This window comes from Mirounga leonina, unplaced genomic scaffold (genome assembly GCF_011800145.1).
Source record: "Mirounga leonina isolate KUSES-001 unplaced genomic scaffold, KU_Mleo_1.0 Mir_168, whole genome shotgun sequence".
In the NCBI taxonomy this organism is placed as follows: domain Eukaryota; kingdom Metazoa; phylum Chordata; class Mammalia; order Carnivora; family Phocidae; genus Mirounga; species Mirounga leonina.
In genome coordinates, this window is record NW_023270426.1 from 75,180,892 (window position 1) to 75,197,223 (window position 16,332).

Genomic DNA, 16,332 nt, shown 5'->3' on the forward strand with positions numbered 1-16,332 from the left:
TGTACTATACTCAGTTTTCTACCTTGTTGTTCTTAATTTCAGTTTGTAGATTTTTTTTGTTGGGTTTAGGTGTGGTCACTCGTATAGATTGTGCAGATAAATGGTTAACGAGTGCTATAAATCCAACTATTGTATGAAACATGTTCCATTTTGGAGGGAGTGGTTCTTTTTTTTTTTTTTTTTTAAGATTTATGCATTTATTTGAGAGAGAGAGAATGCGTGCTCATGAGCACGAGATGGGGGAGAGGAAGACGGTGAGGGAGAGAGAGAATCCTTAGGCGGACCTCCCCCTGAGCATGGAGCCGGACACGGGGCTTGACCCCAGGATCCTGAGATCATGACCTGAGCTGAAATCAAGAGTTGGCTGCTTAACCAGCTGAGCCACCCATGTGCCCCTGGATGGAGTAGTTTTCTAAACAAAATTTAAAATTTAAAAAAATTTACAAATCTGTTGTAATTCAAAATTTAAAATTTCCCAAAAGATCATTCTTTGAAAGACACTTGATTTGGGTCATTAACATTTGCCTCTAAATATGTCATTTAAGGAAAATTACTAAAAGAAAGGGACTGACTGCATCCTAGACATCAAATATTATTACTGGCACATAATCCTGCAGGGAAGGTGGTATTCCTACCTTTCATATAAGAATATTGAACCTTGAAGAGGTTAAGGAATTTGATCAGAATCAGAGTAGCGGATTCAAACTCAAAATTTTCTGACACTGTAGGCAAAGTTGCACTACCTCTCTGAGCTCAATTTCATTCTTGGTAAAATGTGCCAGGTCATAGAAACCTCACAGAATTATTTTGGAAATTAATGAGGTAATGTTTGTAAAAATTAGCCCAGTGCCTGGCATGTAACTAAACCCAATAAACGGTAGCTATAAAGAAAGAAAAAGTTACCATGATATCTCCTAAGTATGGTTTTTCAGTATACTTAGGCTGGAGGCTATATTTCACTTTAGTATAGTTTAATTCTTTTTCATAATATAATACATCAAGATAAGACATTACCAGACCTAAAGATAAGAAATTACCAGCAGGTGGAGCTCAGTGTCAGAGAAACCACATTTCTGAAATTAGGATATTTTTTACCTTATATTTTAAAAATAAAACTAACTGCATACAGTTTTGAAATTTATATGTGAATTTTTTTCTATTTTTAACATGCCTACCAAAAGTCATCACCCTGCATCATAGTTCTTAAATATGTAAAAATAATGCTTACTTATTGGTATCATAATGAGTTCTTTGTTATATCGTGATGACAGTTCATGTGCATGACTAAGACACTAAAGTAAACTCCATATATACAGGCTGGCTTAGAATTTGATCATTTCATTCAGTAATTGGACTGATAATCTCAAATTTAACTTGTCAAAAGTCTCAAATCTGCCACTCTCACAGTTTTCCACTTCTTAGTAAATGGTATCACCTGTAATCAGCTACTCAAGCCAAAATCTTGGGAAATACCTCTGTGTTCACTTTTTCTCAAATCTCCCCTCCACTCCATCAGCAAGTTCTCTTGATGCCACCTCCAAAATGTAACCCACATCCCACCTCGTGTCAGCATCTCCACTGAGATCATTCTAATAAAAGACACCATAACTGTAGCCTGGACTATTTCAGTCATACTATCTGCTTGCTACCTTGCCCTTCCTACATTTTATTTTCTGTATGGTAACTGGAGTGATCTCAATGTGATCTTATCTGTCTCCTGCTAACGACCCTCCCGTGGCATCTCTATGTAATTAACACAGAATTTCAAGTTTCTTACTGCAGCCTAAACTACATGATCTTGTCCCTGCCTGTCTCCTCCCAGTGAAGCCTCCCTCCTCTTCTCCCATACTCTAGCCTTTCTGATCAGATTGCCCCTGACTTGCCAAGCTTCTTCTCATCTCAAGGCCTTTCTGTTTCCTCTCTTCAATATTCTTTTACCAGTTTTTCGTATGACTGACCGCCTTCTTTCCATCACTTCAGCTCAAATATCATTCCTTTGAGGTGTCTCTGATTCCTCTAGCTATAACGGGCTCTCTTATTATCTGTGTACCCCTGCTGTCATTATGTATCCTGTTGTCCCTTTTCACTTCTTACCTAGTACTTACTGCTAGTGTCTTTATGGCTCCTCCTCTTCCTCCTATTATTTTGTTGGCTAACATTTACTATGTAGTAGGGTTCTTCTAAGCATTTCTATGCATTAGATACTTTAATATGTGTATTTATATGTAGTAACTCATTTAATCATGTATTTATGTATATGTTTTTAGTATCTGTTTTCTTTTCCTATAATCCCTGCCAGCTTCCCAAACTAGCTCCAAGAAGACAGTTATTTTCATTTTGTTTACTGCTATTTCCTTAGCTTTGTGCAGTACTTGGCACATGGAAGAGAGTCCATAAATATTTTTTGAGTACTGGGCCAGCTCTTAGAATCCATAATAACAAATAGAGTCATCAAATATTAAAATAATCTCCTAGGGGAAAGAGAACATTTTTAAGGAAGAAACCATGCCTGACTGATTATTCTCAGAGTTCTTTTCTATGAAGATAACAGGGTATAAACTTAGGTTTTAGAAAAGACTTTGACAATGTTTTTTACCAAAGATTACTAAATAGTAAGTCACCATTGGATGGTGAATACGCTTTTAGCATGACCCAAGAAAAGGTTTAAAATCAGAAATCAAAAAGGTAAGAATCAATAAATATGGACTTAACTGGAAAAGCGTAAAGATCAAGGTGCCTCAGCAACTAATAATCACATCCATTATGGGTTGAATTGTATCCTGCAAAAAGAGATGTTAAAATCCTTATACTCAGTACCTATAAATATGACCTTATTTGGAAAAAGGGTCTCTAGATGTAATGAAGTTAAGATAGTTAAGATGAGGTCATTGGAGTAGGCTGTAATTCAATATGATTGGTGTCCCAATAAGAAGAGAAGAAAGATTGACATACAGGGAATACAGCCATGTGAAGACAGAGGCAGAGATTGGAGTTATGCTATCATAAGCAAAGGATTGCCTGGGGCTACCAGAAGCTATAAGATAGAAGGAAGGATCCTCCCCTAGAAGTTTTGGCCCTGCCAACACTTTGATTTCAGACACTGAGCTCCAGATCTGTGAGAAAATAAATTTCTGTTGTCGTAAGCTGCTCAGGTTGTGGTACTTTGTTATAGCAGCCCTAGGACACTGATACAACATCTGTTGTGTTTATTATCTTTATAAGTGATCTGGAAGACTGCCTAGTGAGGTATCTAGATGACATCAAAATTTTGTTGTTCTGAAAAGCAAAACCAGTGGGTATTAGATGATTATAGGAGACATACCTGAATTAGCTTTTCTGTGGGCTCGACCAAGAAGCAAGAAATCTAGCTACTCTAGATTCTATATTCCTTGACTGTAAACATTAGTTTTTTTGTTTTTGTTTTATCTCCAAGTTTTTGTTTTATCTCCAAGATTGTTTCCAGATTTAAATTTTGCAGTTTTTATGAGCTATGAATTTATATGCCAGGTACTTAATAAATGCTAAATGAATATTGAAAGAATAAATAAGACCAAACAGAAAATAAGAGATAAAGATAGGAAAATAAAAGTAAATTTGTGGTATAAAAATATGAATTGTTATGTTTAAAATGATCTAGGGGAAAAAATGAGACCAACAAAAGAATATTGAGAATCAGTATGTATTGTTTCTTGAGTATATCAACCTATTGCAGAAAAACAAAATAAGTTGCTAATACATCCTTTGAGACTTTTTGGCAACAGAATACTTTTGGTGAGGTGGAGCAGGGACCCAGCCCAGGTAACATAGTATAGTGGTTAATTGCATGAATTCTGGAGCAGAGTTGCTTGGACTTGAATTGTAGGTTAGCCACTTACTGACCATGTAACCTTGGGCAAGTCATTTAAGCTTTCTGTGCCTGTTTTCTCATCTGTAAACTAGGGCTTGTAATAGAACCTATCTCATAGGATTATTATAGGAGATTAAATGAGATAATCCACTTAAAATGTTTAGAACAGTGCCTGGCTCATAAGAAGCTCCCCATCCCATGGTGTCTATTATTATTTATTAAATGTAATATTTTATAAAAATTATTCTCAGAATATAAAATAGGACTTCTCCCTGATGGGCATGATGTAAAGAAGAATTGTTGTTATGGACAACAAAATCAAAATGTGCATATATTTAAAATAGAAAAATAGAGGAGATTATACAAAGAGGTAAATTTTACTTATTTTTAAAATTGCATTGAATTGGAAAGGGAGGCTAAGGGTTTAAAGGAGGAGAAGTTATGACAGAATTGTGAACCCAGGAAAATTTTATTGAGTCAGACTTTTGTGTAGTAGGTTTCTCTTGCTTTTCCTATTTTTCTCATTTATTTTCATAAAGTTCCTTAAAGCTTGGTCCATTTTAAAGAATGTTCTGTCCAGTATCTCGGTATGGTATCTGGCATCTAGTGGTTGCACAGTACCTTCTTTTTAAAAAAATGAATGAATAAAGCAAGGATTTACATAGCAGTTAAAAAATTATTATAGAACAGAGTATCAAAATAGGAGCCTTATGTTCAGATTAAAAATTTATGATTTTAAGTATCCTAAACATCCTACTGTTTCTCAGTCCTGTCACCTCATTATATGTTAAGCTCAAAAATTCTTGCTGCAAGGAAATTTTTAATTTTTTTTTTTTATTGAGACCTTAAAGATCACTTGTGCATAATTTAATTCCTTTCTTTTTGAATCATAGGAATTATAAAGCACTGGGCAGTTAGACCTTAGTAAAATTAATTAAAAAGCACTGGATTAATAAAAGCTTTATAGCACAGCTGTTTGCACAGTGTTGTTTCAAGAAGTGCTTAAAAATTTGGTTTATTCTCAGAGATCTCAAGATCCAAGTTTCTGAAGCAGAAAGACTTTTACAGGTTCTATAGGAAGAAAACAAGTTATTTTATTTTAAAAAATCAGTTAGAAAACAGATTTATTTCTTAAATAATAGATTACTTAATGCATGAGGATTTTCTCAGTATTGCTGGATAAACAGTAACACTTGTTGGTTGTATTGATTCCTTTTACCCAGAACTGACTGCAATACTTCCATGCCAACAGGGGGAGATAGTATCAAATCGGAGATCCAGATCTGTGCCTCTTCTATCTTGCATTTGGCTCAGACAGGAAGGTCTGTGGACAAATTGATTTCTGTAGGCCCACCGTCACCAGCTCTTGGCTAAGATTTGAGATGGAGAAGAAAAACAGATGTTTGTATTGTGAGTGTAGGCTGGAGCCTGGGTGTGACTCCCAGTCCTGTAAAACCTGTGCTTTAAGGCACGGGTTTGAAGCTGCCTCTTCTTCTACCTCAGAAGTCAAAAAAGATCAGGTAAGGCGGAAGGCTGGGTCAGGCCTACGTTAGCCAAGCACAGCATCTACTTTATGCTGCCTCTTCAGATGGGAAGAATGATTTTTCTTGCCTGACTTCTGAGTATGCTAGTAAACAAAACTCTTTTGAGGGAATACTATCACTCAGATGCCAAACAAACCCATTAAAAAACGAAAATGGCTTGTTTTCCGTTTCTATTTATTTTTTTTTTAATTCACTGCTCAGATTTGTGAAAAATATGTGCTTTCTACTATGCCAAAATGTGGGAAAGGGGGAAAAAAAGCACACTTTTGTGGAATATCTGAAGAGAAGCATTGCTCAGTTTAAAATCTGTGATGGTATTAAGATTTCTGTTTTCCAAATTTCAGTTTTTTTATCAGTTGGTAAGCCCAATTTTACCTTCATATTTTCAATTTCTATGAGGAAAGGAAAATAATAATATTTGTTTCTTGTTAGGTGTTAAATAATTGGTGACAGTTCAAGATAAAGCTTTTCACTGTGATATATAACTATATAGTTCGATACTAATTTTATAATCAATTCTTATGGTTTAATTTAGTAACCTGGAACACACTAATTTCTTAATATTTTAATGGATAACATAATTTCTATGAATAATAGGAACGGAGTCCTATCTTAAATCTGTTGTGTTAGTAAAGAATTATATTTATAAATTATTTTGCAGTTTAAACTTAATTGCCTGCATCCTCCAAGTCCCTTAATTAATGCCCCTATATTTTCGGCTGTCATTCTTCCATATTCACTATGTTAGGAAAAACAAATTCTGGCCTTCAAATAAGAATGGAAAATGTCAGAAGAATATTCAATGATTATATACCTTCATATGTTTTTTTCTTATATTTATTGAGAGTTGTAGTAGATATATAATTCCTGTTTTAATGTCACCAAATTCCACATTTAAGGTGCTATAAATATTAGTGTCCTGCCGTCATTCAGTAAGTACTATTCATAAATAGAAGAATCATTTCTTACACTTGTAAGTTTTGTGTTATCTTGATTTATGGAGTCATAAATCCATTGGTGTCAATCCTGCCCAATCTATCATTTTATATATAATAATGTCTCTGAAGCCCAAGATAATTAGTGACTCACACAACTTGCTAGTGACTCATACAACTCTAGTTTTCTGTAGCTGTGAAGGAATGTTTTGCTTCCTTTTTACCCTTTGTTTCCTTATATATATTTTTATGACCCTTACTTGATATTTTTCTGTATTTATATTTTTATTTTTGTATATCTCATTATTTGTTCAGAAACAATGTTATGCCCTTTATTGTTTTTGAAATCATTTTTATTCTCAGTTTTTATTCATTTTTCTTTTCTTTTGTATCCACCCATGACTCCGATGATTTATCTTTGGTTATTAGCTATTGACCTAAATATAATGTGATTACCTATGATAAATCTCTAAATATACTTTTAAACATTTAAGCATTTATTGTTGTTAGTCTGCTTAGTCAGATGTTACTACACTCAGTCAGACATACACATATTCAGATTCACATGTAATAGCTTATGTGGTGATTTCATACCTGAATTGTTCAAAGGAGGGTTTTCAATTCTTAAGGAATCACTAATCTTTCATAGGGATGTTCTGACATCTTTGGTTTTTACTCTCTGATATTCTTTAATGGTGTTTCCAGTGAATCCTTATGACCACAGGATGCATACTGACTCATGAGGGCTTTTTTTAGGCAGGAGCCTTCCATTTTACCAGAAACTCGGATTCCCCTGGAACTGGGACCTTGTCCAGGGCTAGTTTGTCTTCCCTTGGTGAACTTTCACCTCCCCCACCCCAGCTGTGCTGCTTTTGTTAGCCATCTGTTCCCTTCTTCAAGTAGTCTTATTAATGTAATACTAATTCTGTATTGTCTATGGCAGATCCATTCTTTACTGTTTTTTCACTTCCCTAAAGCATCCTCATAAGCTCTCCATCTTCTCCACATTTTTTACTGTGCCCTCTGGAATCTTACTCTAGTAAGCAAACTTCCTTCTCAAGAGGAGATTCCTCATTGTCCCATATTCCATGTAACTTGGCATTGAGAAGTGGTTCTTAATGCTCCTTTATTACTCTTTCACCCTAATGTGAAAGCCTCTGTGTTTTCAAGGCTTGTGAAGTTTGGTTACTTCTCACTGATGAATTCTTTCGTACTTATGTTCATTCCCCTTCGTTTATCAAAGAATAAGTTCTCTGGCTTACTCTCTCTTTTTTATACCCTGAGCCATTTGGGATGACTTGATCATTCATGTGGAACACCCATCCCAAACCTTAGTTTCTATGTTCATCAATCTAATATAGTATTGATTGACGGATAGTAGCTGATAAGTAAGTTTAGGTCAAGAGGCCTTTTGTAAGGATGGAAGAAAGCTCTTTGGCCCTTGTCCCTCTTGAGTAACTGGCATCAGCTCTGGACTGCTTATTTTTCAGACTTCTTATACAGGTAGGTTAATTTTAGACATATTTCTGCCGCACATAACTGAATTTAATCCTGGCTGAAAGAATAAGCAAAATTTTAGTGAATACAGGAAAATATCAGTCAGCATAGTACTGCTGTTTCCATTGTTGTTGCTTATTTGTTTGTTTGTATGTTTTAGAAGGTACTGGACCACAAGAGCTTGTTGTAGCACTGTTTTTTAAGGTAGAGGAATTTTAGTGCATCACTAGACATAATGATAGATTATAGTATTTAAAAATCTGGCCTTGGCATTTTGCCTTTAGTAAATTTCTGTATTTTGAAGGTGTGGGATTTTCCTTCCCCCCAGCTCCCTAGTTTCTGGTTAAATTCTTAGGAAGCCTAATTGGCCCTGCCAATTGACAGTATGTCAGATGTTTTAAGGTTATATACATATTTCAGTGTTTGGTAATGTGATAATAGTATTTCTGAAAATAATTAGGTTGATGCATTCTTGATATTTATCATAGAACTTTTTTCCTAAGAATGAATAAAAGATTGTAAGGATTTTAAGAGCTATTTTATATGTTAAGAGAATGTAAGGTAATTGTACATTATTTCAGGTTGTTCTTGCTAATTGTATGGTTTTAGATTATTACTTTATATGCTGAGTTTCTAATTAATTTCAGACAAAAGATTTATTCTAGTTATGAAAGATATAATTTTTATAAGGCATCTCCCTTCAAAGTATATATATACACTAAGACTGTTTTTGCTCTTCTCTTTTTTTTTTTTTAAGATTTTATTTATTTATTTAACAGAGAACACAACCAGGGGGAGTGGCAGGCAGAGGGAGAGGGAGAAGCAGGCTCCCTACTGAGCAGGGAGCCCAATGCAGGACTCGATCCCAGGACCCTGGGATCACGACCTGAGCCGAAGGCAGATGCTTAACCAACTGAGCCACCTAGGCGTCCCTCTTTTTGCTCTTTTCTTAAAGAGAATGAAAGGGAGTGGAATTGGTAGAAATTATGTTCAAAATTTTAAAATAAAACAAAAACATAGATGATAGGTGAATACTTCAGACTATTTAATCACTTAGCCAAATAATTACTGAGGCCTTTATAGTTTACTTTTTGTTATGCCCTTCTGTGGATTTAAAAAATATTATTTACATAAACTTTATCCTGATGAAGCATCATGTCTATAGACGTATGAGAACACTGAATGTATGATGAAAATTCATCACAGAATATAGACTCTAGTGCTTGTATGGGGACTGGGGAAAGAGGAAGGGCATGAAATGTTTTTTAGCCTTCTCACTCCATCACAGCAGGTGAAGTATTTCTGTATTTCTAATGTTATAAAGTATATATCCTGCAGTAATTAGTAAAAACTGACTGTTTTGTTTGTGGTAGCAAGAAAGTATTGGCTGCCTTAAAGCTTCTCTTTGCCAAGAAAAAAAAACCTTACATTGAAGAAGCACACAAAAATAGATTGTTCTGTTCCAGAAGGTATTATTGCTAATCCACTCTAAGTGCTGACAGAAGCAAGGGCAAATACTTTATTAGATAAAGCCACATCTTTCAAGTCAATTCCTATCATCACCAGATGTTTCCAGCTAGAATCTAGACACCATTCAAGATACTGTTTACTAGAATTCCAGAAATCCTTGGTGACATGGTTTATTTACTGCATGATTTCACCCAATGAAAGGTTAGCTTTTCCTTTGTATTTAAGTTAACAGGAAGAAGACACTTGAGCATCATAAGGAATTGAGCTTGTAAAGATTATAGGGTGTTTGTTTGTTTGTTTCCTAAAGGAGTGGTACCACGAGTGGGTGGCCATCATGAAATGAAAATTCTTTAACTTGCTAATGAGGGGCTGTAATGAGAGGAACAATAATAGAGTAAAATTTGATTGATTTAAAAATTGTTCCAGAATATGGCCTCAGCTCGAAGTTAAGAATACTCTAAATCTAGTAATAAACTGTTTTTTTTAAAAGAATGGTCATGAAAAATGGTAGGCAAACTATTATTTTAAAATTATAATTCTCTACTTAATCACAAATGTATGCTATCATTCATTTTGAAATATATATATAATACTTATAAGCATAAAACCTTTAAACTCTGCTATTAGTTGATAGTTCATATAAACTTAGCCTAGGTTTTGGTTAGATGTTAATGTTTTTATTTTATAAATTATTACAGATTTTTAAATCTAAGGTAAAAAAGCGAGTATGATTTTGAGGGGGTTAAGACAGCAGGAAAGAGTGAATAACATGACTCTACAGAGTGAATGAGAGGGAAAGGCATAGATGTGAGTGGTGGATGGCTACCAGACACTTGGGTGACTGAGATCCTACTGGTTCTGCTCAGTAAGTAACTGAAGTGGGAGGAGCAGATGGGAGCTAATGATTTCAGTTCCGGGCGCTAAGTTTGATGTGTCCTGAACTTTCCTCTAGACATGACTGGCAGGCAGTTTGGTATGTCCTTCTGAAGCTGGAGATTAAGACTTAGGAGAGATCAGTATAATTAGAGAGAGGACAAAGAAAGAGAAGAAATATGAGGGGTGCCTGGGTGGCTCAGTCGTTAAGCGTCTGCCTTCGGCTCAGGTCATGATCCCAGGGTCCTGGGATTGAGCCCCGCGTCGGGCTCTTTGCTCTGCAGGAAGCCTGCTTCTCCCTCTCCCACTCCCCCTGCTTGTGTTCTCCCTCTCGCTGTGTCTCTCTCTGTCAAAATAAATAAATAAAATCTTAAAAAAAAAAAAAAAAGAAAAGAAAGAAGAAATATGAAATATAAGGACTGAAAAGCTTTCTTTGATTTTGGCAATTTTTAGGAGGTTGTTAGTGACTTCAATTGGGAATAGTTTCTGTGGAGTGGTAAGGGTGGTAATCAGATTGCAGTGGATATGGTTGTGAGTGGGGTGAAGAAGTGAGGTTTCACTTGAAGAAACGGTTTCAGAATATTTAAGAATAAGGTATATTTGTATTTAAGTCCAGAATGTGGGACTTTAGACAAGTCACTTCACCTTTCTGAGTTTGAGCTTTCCCATTTGTAACATGGGGATAATAATTATTTTTTATTTTTTTTTTTAAAGATTTATTTATTTACTTGAGGGAGAGAGAGCACAGAAGGAGAGGGAGAAGCAGACCCCCTACAGAGCAGGGAGCCCAATGTGGGGCTTGATCCCAGGACCCTGGGATCATGACCTGAGCCAAAGACAGCCACTTAACCAACTGAGCCACATAGGCACCCGATTTTTTATTGTTTTTAAAGGATTAAATGATAAAGCAGGAATGTTGCCTTGTAGTTTGCTTTATACAAAAGAAATGCACCAAATAATTTTAATTATTTAAAAAATTTTTTTTAAAGATTTTATTTTTTCATTTGAGCCTGAGAGAGAGAGAAAGAGAGAGAGAGCATGAGCAGGCAGGGAGAGGCAGAGGGAGAGGGAGAAGAGGCTCCCTGCTGAACAGGGAGCCTGACTTGTGGGGCTGGATCGTGACCAGAGCCAAAGGTGGACACTTAACTGACTGAGCTACCCAGGCACCCCATAATTGCAATTATTAACAGAAAACAGTGTACACTACTCAGGAGAATTTTGGATAAGCAGGAAAAGAGAGTAATGACAAGATAGTTTGAAGGATGCACAGGGTCAAAAAAGTGTTATTTCTTAGTTTTAAAAGGATGGGAGATTTCACTGCTCACAGAATCAGTAGATATAGAATTACAGATGACTTCCACTTACAGAATTTCATTTGTAGAATCAAAGATGACTTTGCTTACAGGAATGAGTAGAGAGGAAAAATCAGAGAGGAGAATGTTGAAAGTTCAGATGAAAGGGGATAATGGGAGTAAATTAATGGAGTGAAATTGAAAGGAAGTGGAAGGGCATTGTGGGATAGGTAGAGAAGTTGGTCTTGGAGAGAATCCAAGCCATGTCTTGAAGAGAGGGAGGGAGGGAAGCAGGGATATGTGTGTGTGTAGATGCATTTGAAAGCATAGGGTAAAATATAAAGTTCAACAAAAATAATAAGTGACTGTAAGAGACTTTTGGGGATTTCAGTGGAGAAATCTGCAAAACATCTGGCCATTTGTGTCTGGAACACAGGAGACAAGTCTTTCTTGGTTGTCATAGAGAAAGGAGTCATCTCTGAACACTCCACAGGAACAGGTATTTTTTTCTGTTTTTTTTTTTTTTTTTTTCTTTCTCACTGATAGCTCCCTAGAGCCTGGAGTACTGTCTGGAACAGTGTAGTTGTTCAACAAACAAACAAACAAACATAAATAAATAAATAAATAAATAAATAAATAAATAAATAAATAAAAGGGATCATGTAGGAAGATATTGTAGTGTGAGGAAAAGGCTAAGGCCAGAAGCTTGGGGAACACCAGGTGGGTAGGGCAAGTAAGGCTTACAGTGGAGACTGGGGAGTAACAGGAGAAGGGAAAGAGGCGATCCAAGAGAACAGATGCCTCATAAAGAATTTCAGGAAAGGAGCAGTCAGTAAGAGGCAAATGCTGGGAGACCTTCTGTTAGTTTTTCTATGCTGTTTAACCAATTACCACAAACTTTATGGCTTAAAAGAAGACCCATTTATCGGTTCGCAGTTCTGTGGGTCAGAAATCCAGTCATGGCATCTGAGTTTTTTGCTCAGGGTCTTGTGAGACTAAAGTCAAGGTGTTGGCTGGGCTGTGTTTTCATCTGGAGCTTGGGGTTTTCTTCAAGCTCATGTGGTTGTGGTAGAATTCATTCTTTGCAGTTGTAGGATTGAGGTCTTCATTTTGTTGCTGGCTGTCAGCTGGGGACCACTTGTAGCTTTCAGAGGCCACCAAAATACCTGGCTACGTAGCTTCCTCCAGTCAACATCCTCACACTGAATCTCTCTCATTCTTTGAATCTCTGCCTTCAGGAAGAGACCAGTCTCTTTTAAGGGGTTACCTGGTCATGTCACATACACTCAGAGTAATCTTAATGAGATTTCACAGATGAACGTAACTAAGTTCACATCATAGAGATCATATGCTTTACTCAGTAAGAATCTTAGAACTTTTTGCTCATATTTAGAAACAGTTCTAATAAACTTACTTTCATGATTTCTGAAAGTACCATAGATTAGAAACAGCAAATGGTAGATAGCAAGTGCAGACGTGGCGTAGGTGGAGTGGAGTCAGGCATCGTCGGTAGCAGAAGTAATAACCCATATTTTAGTTAAGACTTTATTTGAGAGAGAAAGAGATAGCAAGAGAGAGCAGAGCAGGAGGGAGGGGTAGAGAGAGAAACAGGCTCTTCATTGAGCAGGGAGCCCAACGTGGGGCACTATGTAGGGACCCTGGGATCATGACCTGAGCTGAAGGGAGATGCTTAACCGACTGAGCCACCCAGGCACTCTGTAATAACCCATATTTTAACACCAAGGGTGGAATCTGGAAAAAAAAGTACAAAATATGGATGGAAGAAATTCCAAAACTGAGTCTTATAGCCTTAACTCAGCAAGATAAAGGCAAATTACATTCATTTTGAACTCTATAAGAAGACAGAAATGCATAATTTATTTTGTGAGGGTAACCCTTTTTTAAAGATATAGCCAAATGAGACTTCTCATTAATGCTAATTTAGTTCCAAGGTAAATCATTCTTTTAAAAATTCTGAATTTTTACTCAAGTTTTAAGATACTATAATTAGCCACTTGATTTTTTTATACCTTTAAAGCCTCACGAGAATTTGTAGACTTGAAAATGTATAATTCTTAGAGCAGTGAAGCTGATTTTTAAAAATTCCGGTTATTAATTCTTTTGTTCTATAAATTATCTTGTTGCTGCCCAGTCAGTGTAGGGAAGGGAAGAAATGATTTGATTTAGATTACATTATAGATTTGCCCACTCCAAACTTTGGCTTTCTAATATAAAATGAGGATAACAGGACCTGCTGTATAGACAATTAAATCCACAGAACAATGCATGTACGTACAGAGCACAGTTAGTGCTCAGTAAATGTTAGCTACCCTCAGTGTTAAAGCCATTTCCTAAGAAGGTCAATATTCTTGTTTCAGCAGAGAATTAGAGTGGTATATTATGTCTGTCTTCTTTGACATAGCCCTTAAAACTTAGCAATAGTGGAATTACTCTTACTTTTCTTCATGTGTTGGACAATATTTTACACAAAAATAATTTGGCTTTTCACTGAAGTACTTTGAGATTTAATAAATTTATAAGCCACTGAATGAGGCATTTCTGAAATATGGATCCAGACTTTCCTGTGTCTATATTCAAAACCCTCTCCCCTATCTTAGTGTTTTATTTTTAATAAAAAATAGATCATTTTATCTGCCATTAAAATTTTGTCATTTTCAATCATGTCTGACCTTTCACCATTCCACCGTAATGGCTCTGTGTGTGTGCATGCATGTGTCTTCATATTACCAGCATTCCTCAGTCTTATAATTATTATTAATTAAGTAGTACTGCTCCATTTCTGTTTTTATTATATTTCTTGAGATGTGGTATTGAAAATAGTGCATCATTTTTTAGGTGTAAATGAACCACAGTTTTATACTTAATGTCATAAATTTGACTGTAATAACTGTTGCAGTGTAAAAATTCCGCTTTAGTGTAATTACCCCCCCCCCACGCCTTAAATTTTTGAATGACTGACCAATACCCTGCATTTGGATGACTTTCTGGAGGAAATGTAGGCAATGCATTATAGTGGAAAGGACAGTAAGGGAAGAGGTAGCTTTGTCATCATATGTGTGTCATGGGGCAAGTCATTTCACCTCCTCTGACCTCCATTTTCTCATTTCTTAGAAAGTGAAAAGGTTGAAATAGAAAATCTCTTAGCTCAGAAGGTTCCTTGTGCCACTGATTCTATATGAAATAGTTTTGTTATATAACTGCTTTTGGGGAAAAATGTGATAGAATAAAGACTATAGTCCAGTAATTTTTATACTTATTTTCACTGTTGATCTTTTTAATATATGCCTATCTGCATAAACTTTTTTTGATCAACTTATTTTTTGTCCTGGGAGTTAGTTGACTTTGAAATTTCTTCTTTATTTGCTGGCACCTTATTATCAGAAACAAAATTGGGCCCCAAAATATCAAAAGGAACTTCAAACCACATGTGCTAATTAGTGTAAAAGTAGATGCTAGCAAAGCAAATGAAAAAGTTAGCATTTCGCTACTGCACTGTAGGTGAATGAAAACCCAGAGAGAGAAAATCTTGGGACCTCAGTAACGCTGAGCTGCGAATATTGCTGTATAGTTTCTGGAATTATTAGGGCTCCTGCTGAGAAGAACTGTCTTTGGGACTGCAGTGATACCCCTGACAGATTTTGGGGCATGGTGTTGTTCCAATCGGAGATGTTTCTAAAATCTGCAGTGGGAAATGAAAGAGAAAAAAGTGCATATATGCACATTTTAATCTTACTGTAGGAGAGTTTATAAGAATAACGCAATTTTTGACCAGTTTCCCTGATTAAGGGTCATTTTTATTTTTGGTTTGTTTGGAGTAGCTGGTGATTACCTTACAAGGTAAGTATCTGTTGTTTCTTTGTCAGCTATGTATTAGTTGCCTAACAAATTGCCACGGACTCGTGTCAATTTATTCTCTCACAGTTCTGGAGGCCGGAAGTCCAAAGTCAGGGTGTCTGCAGAATTGGTTTCTTCTGGAGACTCTGAGTGAGAACCATTCCATGCCTCCTTCCCAGCTTCTTGTGGCCACTGGCCATCCTGGGTGTTGGTGTGTAGACACATCACTCCGGTCTCTGTTTCCTACCTCACCTCACTTTCTCTTGTGTGTTTTTTCCTCTTCTAAGTCTTCTTTATAAGGATATTTGTCGTGGATTTAGGACCCACCTGGGTAATCCAGGATGATCTCGCTTTGAGATTCTTAATTTAGTTGTGTCTGCAAAATCGCTTTTTCCAAGTAAGATCACATTTGCATATCTTTTGGGGGGCCCCAATCTATTACAGTTAGTGTGTGTCTTCTCTTTAATCGTCAAGAAAGTTTTCAGAAGTTAAAGCTTTGGTTGTGGGTGAGACCTTTAACTTTGAGAGAAGCTAGTTCTTTTGGCTGTTCATTCAAATATGTTTTTATTAGCTACTCTGTGAGCCCCAGAAATATTAAGTGAATTTGCCCAAGGTCATATGGTCAAGTGGCTGAAATTTAAATTCAGCTCTGATACCGTATTTTTGCTCTTAACCACTATGCTATCTTGCCTTCCTGGAATAGCTTTTGCCAGCCCCTCATCTCATACCTCTCAAGTACTCTTTCCCAAATCCCTCAAAAAGAAATGTTGTTTAAATTTTGGTCAATAAATGTCTGCTTAATTGCTACAAAGGTACAATAAATAGAGGATTTTCTGGGCTCATAATGTAGATGGAAACACTTGATTCTAGTCCTGGCTTTGACCTAACTCAGAGTTGGATCACAAACCTCTCTGAGCTTCTGATAAAACAAGATTATTTTTCTAGAATCTTCCAGCTCTAAAATGTTATGACTGTTTTTTAAAACAGATTTTTCTGATTCTAGAGGTAGAATGTCTTTG

General features: G+C 36.1%; 1 protein-coding gene across 7 annotated transcripts in view; it reads left to right on the forward strand.

The window, feature by feature from the left end:
• FER (FER tyrosine kinase) overlaps positions 1-16,332 on the forward strand; it is a 412,363-nt gene that overhangs the window by 124,570 nt on the left and 271,461 nt on the right. The window contains exon 11 of one of the 7 annotated variants that reach the window (XM_035015025.1): positions 11,850-12,000. The exons of 5 other annotated variants lie outside the window; for them this stretch is intronic. In XM_035015025.1, the coding sequence (XP_034870916.1) occupies positions 11,850-11,921 (72 nt within the window). In that variant the 3' untranslated portion in view covers positions 11,922-12,000. Of the gene's footprint in view, positions 1-4,836; positions 5,368-11,849; positions 12,001-16,332 lie in introns of those variants that run through there. One more of the 7 variants, XM_035015024.1, reaches the window with a different exon arrangement.